General features: G+C 44.9%; 1 protein-coding gene across 1 annotated transcript; it reads left to right on the top strand.

Annotated features, from left to right (window-relative positions):
* The first annotated feature begins 1284 nt into the window (after positions 1-1284).
* LOC136168791 (pregnancy-associated glycoprotein 2-like) lies at positions 1285-14048 on the top strand. Its single transcript, XM_065936493.1, has 9 exons — positions 1285-1370; positions 2685-2826; positions 3782-3899; positions 4000-4118; positions 9079-9272; positions 10196-10312; positions 11852-11993; positions 12079-12177; positions 13902-14048. The coding sequence occupies exons 1-9, from the start codon at positions 1318-1320 to the stop codon at positions 14046-14048; spliced, it is 1131 nt and encodes a 376-aa protein (XP_065792565.1). The 5' UTR covers positions 1285-1317.
* Positions 14049-14441: the final 393 nt, after the last annotated feature.

Genomic DNA, 14441 nt, shown 5'->3' with positions numbered 1-14441 from the left:
GCCACCCTCACGCATCCATTGTATACTCCCTTTTCTACCTTTCACGCATGGTTTTAGCATCCATTGATGACCTTTGCCAGTTCCACTGTTTCATGAGGATGCTGCAAAATAGTGCTTTCCCGTTTCTACCACTCCTTCTGTTTTAATTTCTGGAACTCTTCAATAAAATTAAGATTCTTCAAACTACTTCTGGTTACATGGAATATGCTACATACCAAAATATGGCATAAATATTGATGATTATTTTCCTTTCTCAGCTCTCAGAATGGTGTTAGTACCCTAGCAATCTGTCACAGTGACAAATGAAATGTTCTCTATTAGTAGTTTGAATTTCTGACTCTTTTTTTCTTTTTTTTTTTTTTAATTTGTTTTTATTACTTGGAGACTAATTACTTTACAATATTGTAGTGGTTTTTGCCATACATTGACATGAATCAGCCATGGATTTACATGTCTTCCCCATCCCGATCCCCCCTCCCACCTCCCTCCCCATCCCATCCCTCTGGGTCTTCCCAGTGCACCAGCCCTGAGCACTTGTCTCACGCCTCCAACCTGGGCTGGTGATCTGTTTCACACTTGGTAGCATACTTGTTTCAGTGCTATTCTCTCAGGACATCCCATGCTCCCCTTCTCCCAGAGTCCAAAAGTCTGTTGTGTACATCTGTGTCTCTTTTTCTGTTTTATATACTTTTTATACATTTAATTTGTTCTAATTAAAGAGTGGACTGCTAAAATTACCCCAGTTTTCGCTTCTCCATGTGGATTTGTAAACTTTTCGTAGACCCACTACCTAAAGTCACTCATATGTCCCTGGGCTGCCTCTGAAGACTTCACTTGTCCATTTGACCTCTTTTCCTATAGCAATCAGTTCTCCAATGAGGACAGCAAACCATACCTCATGAAGTTGCTAGGCAGACCACAGGAGATCATGAATGTCTAGCATGGCCCCTAGTATTGATTTTTATGGTGTTCTTAGCGTTATTTTCTCCACGATGGCAAGTTTCTCCATGCCTTAGATGTCCATGCGGTTCACTTTGGTTTTCCAGCCAAGCTTCAAGGAAGAGATCACAGTAGAATTCTCTGAATTCTGAGAATTTTCTAAGACCATTCCCCAAGGTCAAGAATGAAGATAAAAATTTTATCAAGAGCTTTGTATTTTTATCAGATCCATTAGTGGCCTAAAGGGGACAGTTAGAGCACATATAACCACATATAGAGCACATATAGAGTTAGGGCAGGTTAGAGCACATATAACCAGAAGCCACTGCATGCTAAACAACGAAAGCTTCCCTGAGTACTTGGAGCCAGGAAAGAGGCATGAAGTGGCTTGTGCTCCTCGGGCTGGTGGCCCTCTCAGAGTGCATAGTCATGTAAGTATGGGGACTGTAAGCCGCATCATCTTCCTTTCTGGGTTAGAAAGAAATGGAACATTTCCCTGATACTCTTAAAGTGCAACCCTTACTTATTGATAAATATCTTGCTATAGGTACTTACCCTTGCTTATTTAGCCTTGGGCTTCCCAGGTGGTGCTAGTGGTAAAGGACCCCCGTGCAAATGTGGGAGATATAAGAGATGCAGGTTGGAGCCCTGGGTCGGGAAGATCTCCTGGAGAAGGACATGGCAACCCACTCCAATATTCTTGCCTGGACAACCCCATGGACAGAGGAGCCTGGCAGGCTGTGTCCACAGAGTCATATAGAGCTGGACACGACTGAAGCAGCTTAGCACGCAGGCATGCACCTTGCTATAGAAACTGTGGGTCCCAAGGGTCAAGGTGTAGCTTTGCATGGTTGCACAACTCTTGGGACCCCATCATGTGGTGACCTGCTGAAAATGGAACTCATTGCAATTGTTTAGTGCACAACTTGTACAGATGTATGTGTGGTCCTGTGGAATAGCGTTTTTCTACATTTTATTCTAGGTCTCCTCTCTGTTCTCTCTCTACTTCAGTGTGTATATGTCTATGTCTGCATCTCTGTGTCTCTCTCACTTATCTCTCCATCTCTTTGGAAGTCTCTGTGAGTGCAGATCTCTCCGTGTTGTTTTCTCTTCTTTTAGTTTTTCAATTTGACTCATCCTTGCTTCTTTAGCCTCTTAATTTCTCTAAATTGTTTCCTATCTCCTGGATTCTTCTCTTAACCCTCTGTTCTGTTTCTACTTGGAGAAAGATTGGGAGAGCTACTTCTACGCTGTTGTACATCTGACAAGCAGTGTGACCAGAGCCAAGTCACAAACTCCTTGAATTTCAGATTCCTTCCCCGTAAAAATAGGATAATAATCCTCTTCTAGAACTTTCCTCCCTGAGCTACCTTGAGAAGGATACAGTGGTTTGGCAATAGTAATACTAATGGCTGTCATTGTTGGCATTTACAATACATCAGGTACATTATATCCATCACTTCACTTATCTCCCAGATTTTCTATCTGGAGGGTGGTAATCATTACATTCCACCCTTTTACCCAGGAGTAAGCTGAGAGTCCAAATGGTCTTACACAATGTTACACAACACAACCTGTATTCAAACCTACATCTTTGAAATGGCATTTGCAATGCATTCCGATAATAAGGTGACACTCATTAAAAAGCTAGAAAATCCACAGTGCCATGACAATGACAGTTATACCTTAACACGGACAGCTAATCGCATCTTCTCCTTTGTTTCTTTCCTAATCCTCGGTGAAAGTTTGCCTCTAAGGAAAGTGAAGACCTTGCGAGAAACCCTGAGGGAAAAAAACTTACTGAACAATTTCCTGGAGGAACAAGCTTACAGACTGTCCAAGAGAGACACCAACATAGCCACTCACCCCCTGAGGAACTTTCTGGATGTGAGTTTGTTGGGAGGATGGTTCTCCTCATCGCCCCCCTGGTGCTCTGGGCAGGCACTGCTACCTCTTCTGGTGGTGGCAGGGGGGAAGTTGGGGCTGGGGCTCCTGCAGGAGGCAGAAACACTGGGCAACAGAGACCCCACTCCAGAGGAGAAGGCATTCTCATCCTCAACTCTTGGTCTGTGGTGACTGGCCCAGCAATGGCCAGGTGGCAGGTAAGCATTCATTTCTGTGTCAAAGATGTGTCGTTAGTCTGAGGGAGATTGTTCCTTCGGAAATAGGTGAGCCACTCAGTTACTGATGAAGGGTGAGCCATCTCTGGTCAAAGGATAAAGCCAACTGCAAAGCAAGAGTGAATCCCCAGGCAAAAGAATTCAGCTTTCACAGATGCAAGAATCACAGCAGTAAAAAGTCACTGACTACCTAATCCATGTAAGGCATAAGAATCTGACAATGTGGTTATTCTTATTAGATTACAAAAAAGGGCATATTTTGTCTTCAAGATTGTGCAGGCTAGCCTGAGAGAAAGGCAAAGAGTAAATATTTGTCAAATGAAAGGGTCACATGTGTGGTGTTGATTGGATGTGGTCTGAGTTTGGAGGGAGTGGCTGGGATTGATCAAGGAGGACCTCCTGGAGAAGGAGGTGCTCAGGCTGGGTTTGAAGAGACTAGAGAGCTTCTCAAATGAAGGCACCAGGACTTCCCTGGAGGTCCAGTGCTTATGAGTCTGGGCTTCGAATGCAGGAGGTACTTTTTCAACCCTTGGTCATAGAGAGAATGTCCCAGATACTGTGTAGCGCAGAGATAAATATCAAATCCTCTGAGAACAAAGGCTGTGAGCTGCATGGTGGTTGGAAAGTGATCTCAGGAGACATGTGACACCCAGAGGGAGGCCGCAGTGGGGGAATCGAGGGGAGCCAGATCTGCACTAACCCACCCCTCCTGGTCCCCATAGATTGCCTACGTGGGGAACATCACCATTGGAACACCCCCTCAGGAGTTCCGGGTCGTCTTTGACACAGGCTCAGCTGACTTGTGGGTGCCTTCCATCACTTGTGAAAGTCCAGCCTGTAGTGAGTACAAACACCCCCCAACCCACCCACCTTTTCCTTGCCCTGACTCTCCCTTCTCCACCCTTGGCACCTGACTGACACTCATCTCTTGTGTCTGCAGAAACACACAACACCTTCAATCCTCAAAATTCTTCCAACTTCAGGAAAGCAGGCCAGCCTGTCACCATCGTCTATGGATCTGGGCTAATTCAGGGATTTCTTGGCTCTGACACAGTTCGGGTAATGTGGAAACAAAAGCTGAGTCAGGACTGACTATGGAGTGACCGCTGCTTACAAAACAGACACAGGACCATCCTACCCTAACTCCCATAGACACTGGCCATCTGACCCACAGGATCCTGTCCCTGGGGAGACGTCTCCGTAATGACACAAAAACAAATGGATTAGCTAACCCAGAGAGTGGCTTGGGTTGTGGACTTACAGCTCCTCTGCCCATGAGCAGCTCAGGGCTCATTTTGCTGGGAGCCAGAAGAGGGGGAGAGAAAGCACCGGATTTTTTTTTTTTTTTAATTTTATTTTATTAGTTGGAGGCCAATTACTTCACAGCATTTCAGTGGGTTTTGTCATACATTGACACGAATTAGCCATAGAGTTACACGTATTCCCCATCCCGATCCCCCCTCCCAGGTCCCTCTCCACCCGACTCCTCTGGGTCCTCCCAGTGCACCAGGCCTGAGCACTCGTCTCATGCGTCTCACCTGGGCTAGTGATCTGTTTCACCATAGATAGTATACATGCTGTTCTTTTGAAACATCCCACCCTCACCTTCTCCCACAGAGTTCAAAAGTCTGTTCTGTACTTCTGTGTCTCTTTTTCTGTTTTGCATATAGGGTTATCATTAACATCTTTCTAAATTCCATATATATGTGTTAGTATGCTGTAATGTTCTTTATCTTTCTGGCTTACTTCACTCTGTATAATGGGCTCCACTTTCGTCCATCTCATTAGAACTGATTCAAATGCATTCTTTTTAACGGCTGAGTAATATTCCATGGTGTATATGTACCACAGCTTCCTTATCCATTCATCTGCTGATGGGCATCTAGGTTGCTTCCATGTCCTGGCTATTATAAACAGTGCTGCGATGAACATTGGGGTACATGTGTCTCTTCCTGATCTGGTTTCCTCGGTGTGTATGCCCAGAAGTGGTATTGCTGGGTCATATGGCAGTTCTATTTCCAGTTTTTTAAGAAATCTCCACACTGTTTTCCATAGTGGCTGTACTAGTTTGCATTCCCACCAACAGTGCAAGAGGCTTCCCTTTTCTCCACACCCTCTCCAGCATTTATTGCTTGTAGACTTTTGGATAGCAGCCATCCTGACTGGCGTGTAATGATACCTCATTGTGGTTTTGATTTGCATTTCTCTAATAATGAGTGATGTTGAGCATCTTTTCATGTGTTTGTTAGCCATCTGTATGTCTTCTTTGGAAAAATGTCTGTTTAGTTCTTTGACCCATTTTTTTGATTGGGTCATTTATTTTTCTGGAATTGAGCTTCAGGAGTTGCTTGTATATTTTTGAGATTAATCCTTTGTCTGTTTCTTCATTTGCTATTATTTTTTCTCCCAATCTGAGGGCTGTCTTTTCACCTTACTTATAGTTTCCTTTGTAGTGCAGAAGCTTTTAAGTTTCATTAGGTCCCATTTGTTTAATTTTGCTTTTATTTCCAATATTCTGGGAGGTGGGTCATAGAGGACCCTGCTGAGATTTATGTCGGAGAGTGTTTTGCCTATGTTCTCCTCTAGGAGTTTTATAGTTTCTGCTCTTACATTTAGATCTTTAATCCATTTTGAGTTTATTTTTGTGTATGGTGTTAGAAGGTGATCTAGTTTCATTCTTTTACAAGTGGTTGACCAGTTTTCCCAGCACCACTTGTTTTTTTTTTGTTTGTTTTTTTTTTACATTTTATTTTATTAGTTGGAGGCCAATTACTTCACAACATTTCAGTGGGTTTTGTCATACATTGACACGAATCAGCCATTGAGTTACACGTATTCCCCATCCCGATCCCCCCTCCCACCTCCCTCTCCACCCAACTCCTCTGGGTCCTCCCAGTGCACCAGGCCCGAGCACTCGTCTCATGCATCCCACCTGGGCTAGTGATCTGATTCACCATAGATAATATACATGCTGTTCTTTTGAAACATCCCACCCTCACCTTCTCCCATGGAGTTCAAAAGTCTGTTCTGTACTTCTGTGTTTCTTTTTCTGTTTTGCATATAGGGTTATCGTTACCATCTTTCTAAATTCCGTATATATGTGTTAGTATGCTGTAATGTTCTTTATCTTTCTGGCTTACTTCACTCTGTATAATGGGCTCCAGTTTCGTCCATCTCATTAGAACTGATTCAAATGAATTCTTTTTAATGGCTGAGTAATATTCCATGGTGTATATGTACCACAGCTTCCTTATCCATTCATCTGCGGATGGGCATCTAGGCTGCCAGCACCACTTGTTAAAGAGGTTGTCTTTTTTTCATTGTATATCCTTGCCTCCTTTGTCAAAGATAAGGTGTCCATAGGTTCGTGGATTTATCTCTGGGCTTTCTATTCTGTTCCATTGATCTATATTTCTGTCTTTGTGCCAGTACCATACTGTCTTGATGACTGTGGCTTTGTAGTAGAGTCTGAAGTCAGGCAGGTTGATTCCTCCAGTTCTATCCTTCTTTCTCAAGATTACTTTGGCTATTTGAGGTTTTTTGTATTTCCATACAAATTGTGAAATTATTTGTTCTAGTTCTGTGAAAAATACCGTTGGTAGCTTGATAGGGATTGCATTGAATCTATAGATTGCTTTGGGTAGAATAGACATTTTGACAATATTGATTCTTCCAACCCATGAACACGATATGTTTTTCCATCTGTTTGTGTCCTCTGTGATTTCTTTCATCAGTGTTTTATAGTTTTCTATGTACAGGTCTTTTGTTTCTGTAGGTAGATATACTCCTAAGTATTTTATTCTTTTTGTTGCAATGGGGAATGGTATTGTTTCCTTAATTTCTCTTTCTGTTTTTTCATTGTTAGTATATAGGAATGCAAGGGATTTCTGTGTGTTAATTTTATATCCTGCAACTTTACTATATTCATTGATTAGCTCTAGTAATTTTCTGGAAGAGTCTTTAGGGTTTTCTATGTAGAGGATCATGTCATCTGCAAACAGCGAGAGTTTCACTTCTTCTTTTCCTATCTGGATTCCTTTTACTTCTTTTTCTGCTCTGATTGCTGTGGCCAAAACTTCCAACACTATGTTGAATAGTAGTGGTGAGAGTGGGCATCCTTGTCTTGTTCCTGATTTCAGGTGAAATGCTTTCAATTTTTCACCATTGAGGGTGATGCTTGCTGTGGGTTTGTCATATATAGCTTTTATTATGTTGAGGTATGTTCCCTCTATTACTGCTTTCTGGAGAGTTTTAATCATAAATGAGTGCTGAATTTTGTCAAAGGCTTTCTCTGCATCTATTGAGATAATTATATGGTTTTTATCTTTCAATTTGTTAATGTGGTGTATTACATTGATTGACTTGCGGATATTGAAGAATCCTTGCATTCCTGGGATAAAGCCCAGTTGGTCATGGTGTATGATTTTTTTAATATGTTGTTGGATTCTGTTTGCTAGAATTTTGTTAAGGATTTTTGCATCTATGTTCATCAGTGATATTGGCCTGTAGTTTTCTATTTTTGTGGCATCTTTGTCTGGTTTTGGAATTAGGGTGATGGTGGCCTCATGGAATGAGTTTGGAAGTTTACCTTCTTCTGCAATTTTCTGGAAGAGTTTGAGTAAGATAGGTGTTAGCTCTTCTCTAAATTTTTGGTAGAATTCAGCTGTGAAGCCATCTGGTCCTGGGCTTTTGTTTCCTGGAAGATTTTTGATTACAGTTTCGATTTCCTTGCTTGTGATGGTTCTGTTAAGATCTTCTATTTCTTCCTGGTTCAGTTTTGGAAAGTTATACTTTTCTAAGAATTTGTCCATTTCATCCAAGTTGTCCATTTTGTTGGCATAGAGCTGCTGGTAGTAGTCTCTTATGATCCTTTGTATTTCAGTGTTATCTGTTGTGATCTCTCCATTTTCATTTCTAATTTTGTTAATTTGGTTCTTCTCTCTTTGTTTCTTAATGAGTCTTGCTAGTGGTTTGTCAATTTTGTTTATTTTTTCAAAAAACCAGCTTTTAGCTTTGTTGATTTTTGCTATGGTCTCTTTAGTTTCTTTTGCATTTATTTCTGCCCTAATTTTTAAGATTTCTTTTCTTCTGCTAAGAAAGCACCGGATTTTATATTCTCAGACTGTGCCAGGCACTGCCGTGGTAATAACTTCCTTAAAGCTGCAACCACCCCACACAGCAGATGCATTGATTAGCTAATGATACAGATGAGGAAACTGAGGTGCAGACAGCAAGAGCTTTGGTGAGGTCACACCTGTGGTAAGCGGTGGAGCTGGGCTGGCTTGTCACGACCGAAGCTGGTGGTGGGTATTTGGGGAAAGGAAAAAACTGATCGGGGACCCTGGGTGAAGTCAGGAACTTCAGATATCCAGTGCAGTAAGCAGGAGGCCAGAAACGTAGGGGGGCCTGATAAGTGTGTTCTCAAAATATGGAGCCTTTGGGAGTCTGATAAAACCTATGGCTCCTCCCCCAAAGTACCTGAGTAGTTCGCCTCTCTCTCTTATTCTCTCTCTCTCATACACAGTCACACAAACACACAGATACCCCCAAAAGGGTATTTCCCAGGCAGGAATTTCATAAGAACCCTGCCAGAAACATTGTACAACGGACTTCTGTATTTCTGGCCAGATGCAGAATCCAAAATATGTTACCATCAATCCAGTCCATTTCTGTCATCATTTCATAGAGATGCCAGAGAATGTTCTCTTGCTCTTTACTCATTTTGTCCATAAGGGGGCACCATTGGGTCCTGGCCTGAATTTGTCCCACCGGTACAGAAGCCTTGAGGTCAATTTGACTCACTCAGAAGGTGTTTTTCAGAGGGGCAGAAGTTTTAAAATCCACGGACCCACATAAATGGAACCCAAATTCCCCTCCCTGCTCGCTCTAACCATCTGAGTTCTACCAAGGACACAGGACGTCCTCAGTTCTTCTCTGCAGAGCTAACACATTTCTTCATCAGCCCAAGCCTAGACTCACTTAACAAGCTTTTATGTGGGAACACTCTTCTCGCCCACAGATCGGGAACTTCATTAGCCTTAATCAGTCGTTTGGCCTAAGCGTGAAGGAATTCGGGTTTGATGGTATGCCCTTTGATGGCATCCTGGGCTTGGCCTTCCCCTCCATCAGCCTCACAGGTGCCAGGCCCATCTTTGACAACTTGTGGTCCCAAGGTGCCTTTTTGGAGCCTGTCTTTGCCTTCTACTTGAGCAAGTAAGTCTGAGCTGGACAATCCCTCTCTCCAAATTAGTTGTCAGATCCTTTCAGTTGTATGAAAATGATGCAACAATTGATACAGAAGTATCCTGAGAGATAGACTAATCCAGGATAACTATGGCCCCAGGGCCCCACCTGGCTTCACCACTGGCTTTTATAAATAAGGTTTTATTGGAACACAACCATGCTCCTGGGTGCAAGAGCCAGGGCTTGGTGTAGGGCTTGAGTGAAAAGGAAGACTAATGCAAGGTGTCAGGATACGAGTTGGAAGAAAAGGCAACAGGATATGCTGATGAATTTGACATGGAAGGAAAGAGAGGGATGGTGGAAATCTTTCCTTCCTCACTAACATTTCACTGAGCACCCAGGACCAGCTACACAATTTGCAGGAGCCAGTGCAAAAAGAAAGTGTGGGATCCAAAACAAAAGTGTGGGACTCCACTTGTTCAAACAAGTATTGGGAATTTCAAGACAACGAGAGCAGAGGTGGGGGCCCTGTTGAGTGTGGGGCCCAAAGGACAGCACAGGTCACAGGCCAGTGAAGCCAACCCTTTGTGACTTGAAGCCACACCCTTAGTGCTTCAGGCCTTGATGTTTCTGAAAAACTACAGGCTGGACAAGGGGGAAGCCAAAACCCTTCAGCACTCTGTCTTCTGAGGGTATCTCTGAGCACTCAGGTCACAGGAGGTCCAGGGCCTCGTCTGAACACTGAGTGGGTGGAGCCCAGCCAGGTGGCCCAGCTCCTCTGTGCCACTCATTAGCCAGCGACTGACCTTGGTCTGGTTCTCAATTGTTCCAAGCCTCGATTTCTGCATGTGTAGATGGGGATCTTATTAGGGCCTCGATGGGTGGACAAGCACAGCTCCCAGGCAGTGCTGTTGTTACTCTCCTCCAAGGATCCCCCTCCCTTCTCTTTGAAGAAGCAAGCCGGAGGCCAGTGTGGTGATGTTTGGTGGGGTGGACCATCGCTACTACAAGGGAGAGCTCAACTGGGTACCAGTGTCACAAACTCGCCGCTGGCAGATAAGCATGAACCGGTAAGCCTCTCCCCGTGAGGGTCACCTCAAGTGATGCTCCCCTATCTGTGCACAGACACAGGCAGACACACAAATGCACTCCCAGACACACAGTCAACAGGCATACACACCACCCACAAGGACACAGACAGACACACAGACACTCATGCAAAGATACAACAGGCACAGATAAACATGCATACCCAGCTAGAGGCACAAGTACACACAGAGCCACGTATTAACACACACGTAAACAAACACAGAAACTCATAGATACACAAACCACACATGGGTTTGTAATCGCCCCAGGCCTCCTGGCCAGGCCTCAGAACAGGGTCCCTCACAGGGTCCAGAGAGGCCTGTGCAGCTGCGGGAGGACTGCACCCCTGAGTGTGAGGTGGGGAGCATGGTTACAGGACTTTTCAGTGTGGTGAAAACAGGATCAGGAAGAATTTCCTCAGCCTGAACAGAGTTGTGATAAGATGACCAACTGTCCAGGGCTACAAGGGACCAAGGAAGTTCTCATTACAGAGAAATGTCGTTTAAAAACAGGGAAAGGCCTGAAGAAATGGAGAAAACTGGTCTCCTTAGGGAGAAGCTAGCCAGCAGTAAAGAGAGGATGGCCACAGTCTTGGGACCTGAAAGCCACTCATAAAAAGAGACATGCCACATCCCAGGGCACACGGTGGGGCAGGGGCTATAACTGAGAGAATCTGGAAGGTGGGATCCAGGAATGGATTGAGAACAAGAGGCAATAATTGATGAGATTCTGTGTTTTACCCTCAGATAAAATCTTACCTGTCCTTTGAGTTTCTGTGTCTAGTCAGGTATTGGCTGGTCAGGGTCTCAGCGTCTGAGCCCAGGGAGGGGGTGCTGCTCAGAGACACCCTCTCACAGGGCAGCCAGTCTCTCCAACCCCTATGAGAATCTGCTGCTGCAGGAACCTCCATCTTCACTGTGTGTTTGACCCATTGTTGGTGAGACATCAGATATACCTCTCTGGATGATCTCCATTCATTATTTTCACAGTCTTCTTTCACGCATCCACCAGACAAATATTCTGCATCCACTGTGTGCCAGGCACTTTAGGGATACAATGAGAATAAAACTCGCCCTCACATCTAAGAAGGCAAATTGCAAGAAATGACACACACACACAGTGAATTGTCACTTTGGTACACGCTAGACATGAGCAAGGGTCTACAGAGAGCGACCAAGAAAGGAGACTCATACACACCGGGGGAAAGACTTCCCTGAAACCATGACAGCTAAGCTGGAATCTGGAAGATGTGAAGAAATCATCTAGTCAAAGGGGAGGGTGCTCTTCTAGGAAGGAAGACCAGCTTGTGTCAAGGTACAAAAGAGCCTGGTGTATTCAAGTACTGCTCAAGGATATCACGAAAGGTGCTGTGATCAGAGAAAAAGAAAAGTCAGGGCAAGAGATCACGCACTATTCTGGACACTGTCAGGGAGGGGGCAGCTGTGAGGGAGGGAGCTCAGTTCCCTCAAGGAGGGAGCCTTCTGCATGACCCTGATGCCCGCTTTGCCCTACTGTCTCAGCACCACCATGAACGGGGAAGTTGTTGCTTGTTCTCGTGGATGTCAGGCCTTTGTGGACACCGGATCAGCATCGATCTATGGCTCAACAGAAATGGTCACCAACATCCACAAGCTCATGAACGCCAGGCCCAAGGGTTCTGAGGTGAAGGTTCATGCCACAGGGTCATTCCCAGTCTCCCCACATAATAAGGATCCTCTGGGCCAACCTCTCTCCTTCTCTCTAACAGTATGTGGTTTCATGTGATGCAGTCAACACCCTGCCTCCTGTCATCTTCAACATCAATGGCATCGACTATCCACTGCCCCCTCAAGCCTACATCATTAAGGTGAGTGGCCACCCCTGAGGGTTGGTTCTCTAAATTGGGGTTTGCAGGAACCCTGGGCTACTGCTGGGAGGAGGGCACCCTCTGCAGGCCAAGCCACACCACTGCAGATGCCGCTGAGCCCCTGTGGCTGGGCCAGCACCTCCCACAAAATCAACCACTTGAGAGTAGAGGACAGTCTGGGGTATCCATCCTCCTGAAGTAAATGTGGAGACACCACTCGGTGCTGGCATGGTGGGAGTCACAGGGAGAGGGGAACACTAAGGTCTTCTGCCCTCATCGATCTTCAGTTCAACTAGAGCCCTCAGATGCAGGAACATGGAAAGTCAGCTCTAGTGATCCCTAAAATAGGACATGTGACAAGGGGGCTTGGTTGGTGGCGGCGCTGTGTGCTTTCCCACCATAATGACTAACAGTCTCCCTTTCCTTCTTGAAATTTTCCCAGTTACAATAAATTCCATGGCTACCTTAGACCTTGCCTGCAACTTCCCCTTGCTAAGTCCCAGTTCCCCCTCTGTGAGTCGGGTTACCCAACCCTTCTGTGGGGTGGTTGGATACGAAGGTGAATAAAGGGTGAACAGTGACTGCTCAGCCCTGACACAGGGTGAAGGCTTCATGTCAGCTCTCTGTGGGAGTTCAGAGCAGGCTGCTGGGCTCAAAGATGCCTTTGAGGAAGAGAGCGAATTGCAGTAATTCTAAAATCCCTGATTCATGGCTCCATAGGGAGGCCTGCTTGGGTCTAGGCAAATCTGCCCTGGATTCCATGCAAACGGAACCCCACGGTGCTCTGCAAAGGGACCCCGGGGACTTATCAGGGGTGATGAGGGCTATGAACCGACCAGTGGGGATGGAGACCTGAATAAGTCACCCAGCCACGCCTGGACTGACTGAAGGGTGAGTGTCGGTCCAAACATGCTTCTCAGAGGGCCTGAGCGACGTCTTAAAGAACGTGTTGTGAGCACTGCTTTGAATATATTTAACAGTCATAACCAACAGGGAGCTACTGTATAACACAGGGAACTCTGCTGAATGTAAGGTGGCAGCCTGGATGGAAGGGCTGTCTTTGGTACAAGGATACATGTGTATGTATGACTGAGTCCCTTTACTGTCCACCTGAAACTCAGAATATTGTTTATCAGCTATACTCCAAAGCAAAATTAAAAGTTAATAAAAAAAAAATAAAAAGGACAGGTTTTGGGGACGCAGGAGAAGAACAGGCATTCTCTGCAGAGAAAACGAGAATCAGGAGTCAGAAGGAAAGAAACAGAGAGTGTCAGGGGAACCGGGAACGCTCTTGTTCTTTCCTAGAAAACGGTATTGCAGTGTGGCTGATCAGTGTTGCCTAAGTTCTACTCCACAGCTAAGTGCTTTAGCTGTACATATACAAATATACATATTCTTTTTCATTACTTAATCAATAAATATTGAATATAGTTCCTTGCACTATAAGTAGGACTTTGTGGCTTATCATTCCTCTGTATATTACTTTGCATCTGATCATTCTCAACTCGCAGTCCTCCCCTCCCCACACTCCTGCCATATGTCAACCACATGTCTTGGCCCTTTTTGTTTTTGGATGAACCCTCATATCCCCAGCTGCTGAGAAAATCACCCGATACTTAACAAAAGAGGGAAATAAAACCAAGAAGTGTGCCAGGTCTGAATATTGAGGAGGGAGTCGCAGGTAAGCGCACAGGCTGACTGGTGTGTATCTCTAACTCCTCCAGATTCAAAACTCCTGCCGTAGCATCTTTCAAGGGGGCATAGAAGCTAGCTCTCGAGACACCTGTATCCTGGGTGATGTCTTCCTGAGGCAGTACTTCTCAGTTTTTGATCGAAAAAATGAAAGGATTGGCCTGGCTCCAGCAGTGTAAATGCTTGGACTGGTTCGGGAATCATTCAGGCCTCTCCTAACACACACTCGCTCACACTAGGGCACTCCTGCCCAGCGATGTTGGTGAACTGTGTTTGGTGCTCTGCAAACCCTATTCTCAGTAATGAATAAACAGTTTTACTTTTAATGGTGCTAAAGCAAATGGGTGCTTCTTTTTGGGTCTGGGAGGTACATCATAATCAGCAAAGATCTAGAGCCAAGTCTGAACCACAAGTGACAGGAACTCAAATCCAACTGGTTTCAAGGAAAGGGGAGACTTTTCAGAAGAACCCTGGAGATCCTGTACATAGGAACCAGAGCAGACAGAAAGATCTCAGTGACTGAACCCAAGAAATCAGAAACCTTCAGCTCAGTCTTTCTCGTCCTTGCTCTT

This window comes from Muntiacus reevesi, chromosome 5 (assembly GCF_963930625.1).
Source record: "Muntiacus reevesi chromosome 5, mMunRee1.1, whole genome shotgun sequence".
Taxonomy (NCBI): Eukaryota; Metazoa; Chordata; class Mammalia; order Artiodactyla; family Cervidae; genus Muntiacus; species Muntiacus reevesi.
Note: the sequence above shows the minus strand (reverse complement) of the source record. Positions and strands in the feature narration are given on the sequence as shown.

Excerpts from the sequence above, each read along its gene's own strand:
- LOC136168791 (XM_065936493.1), top strand. The coding sequence starts at position 1,318 with ATGAAGTGGCTTGTGCTCCTCGGGCTGGTGGCCCTCTCAGAGTGCATA. Across the intron at positions 2,827-3,781 it reads CCCTGAGGAACTTTCTGGAT|ATTGCCTACGTGGGGAACAT; the intron begins GTGAGTTTGTTG and ends TGGTCCCCATAG. Across the intron at positions 11,994-12,078 it reads CCAGGCCCAAGGGTTCTGAG|TATGTGGTTTCATGTGATGC; the intron begins GTGAAGGTTCAT and ends TCTCTCTAACAG.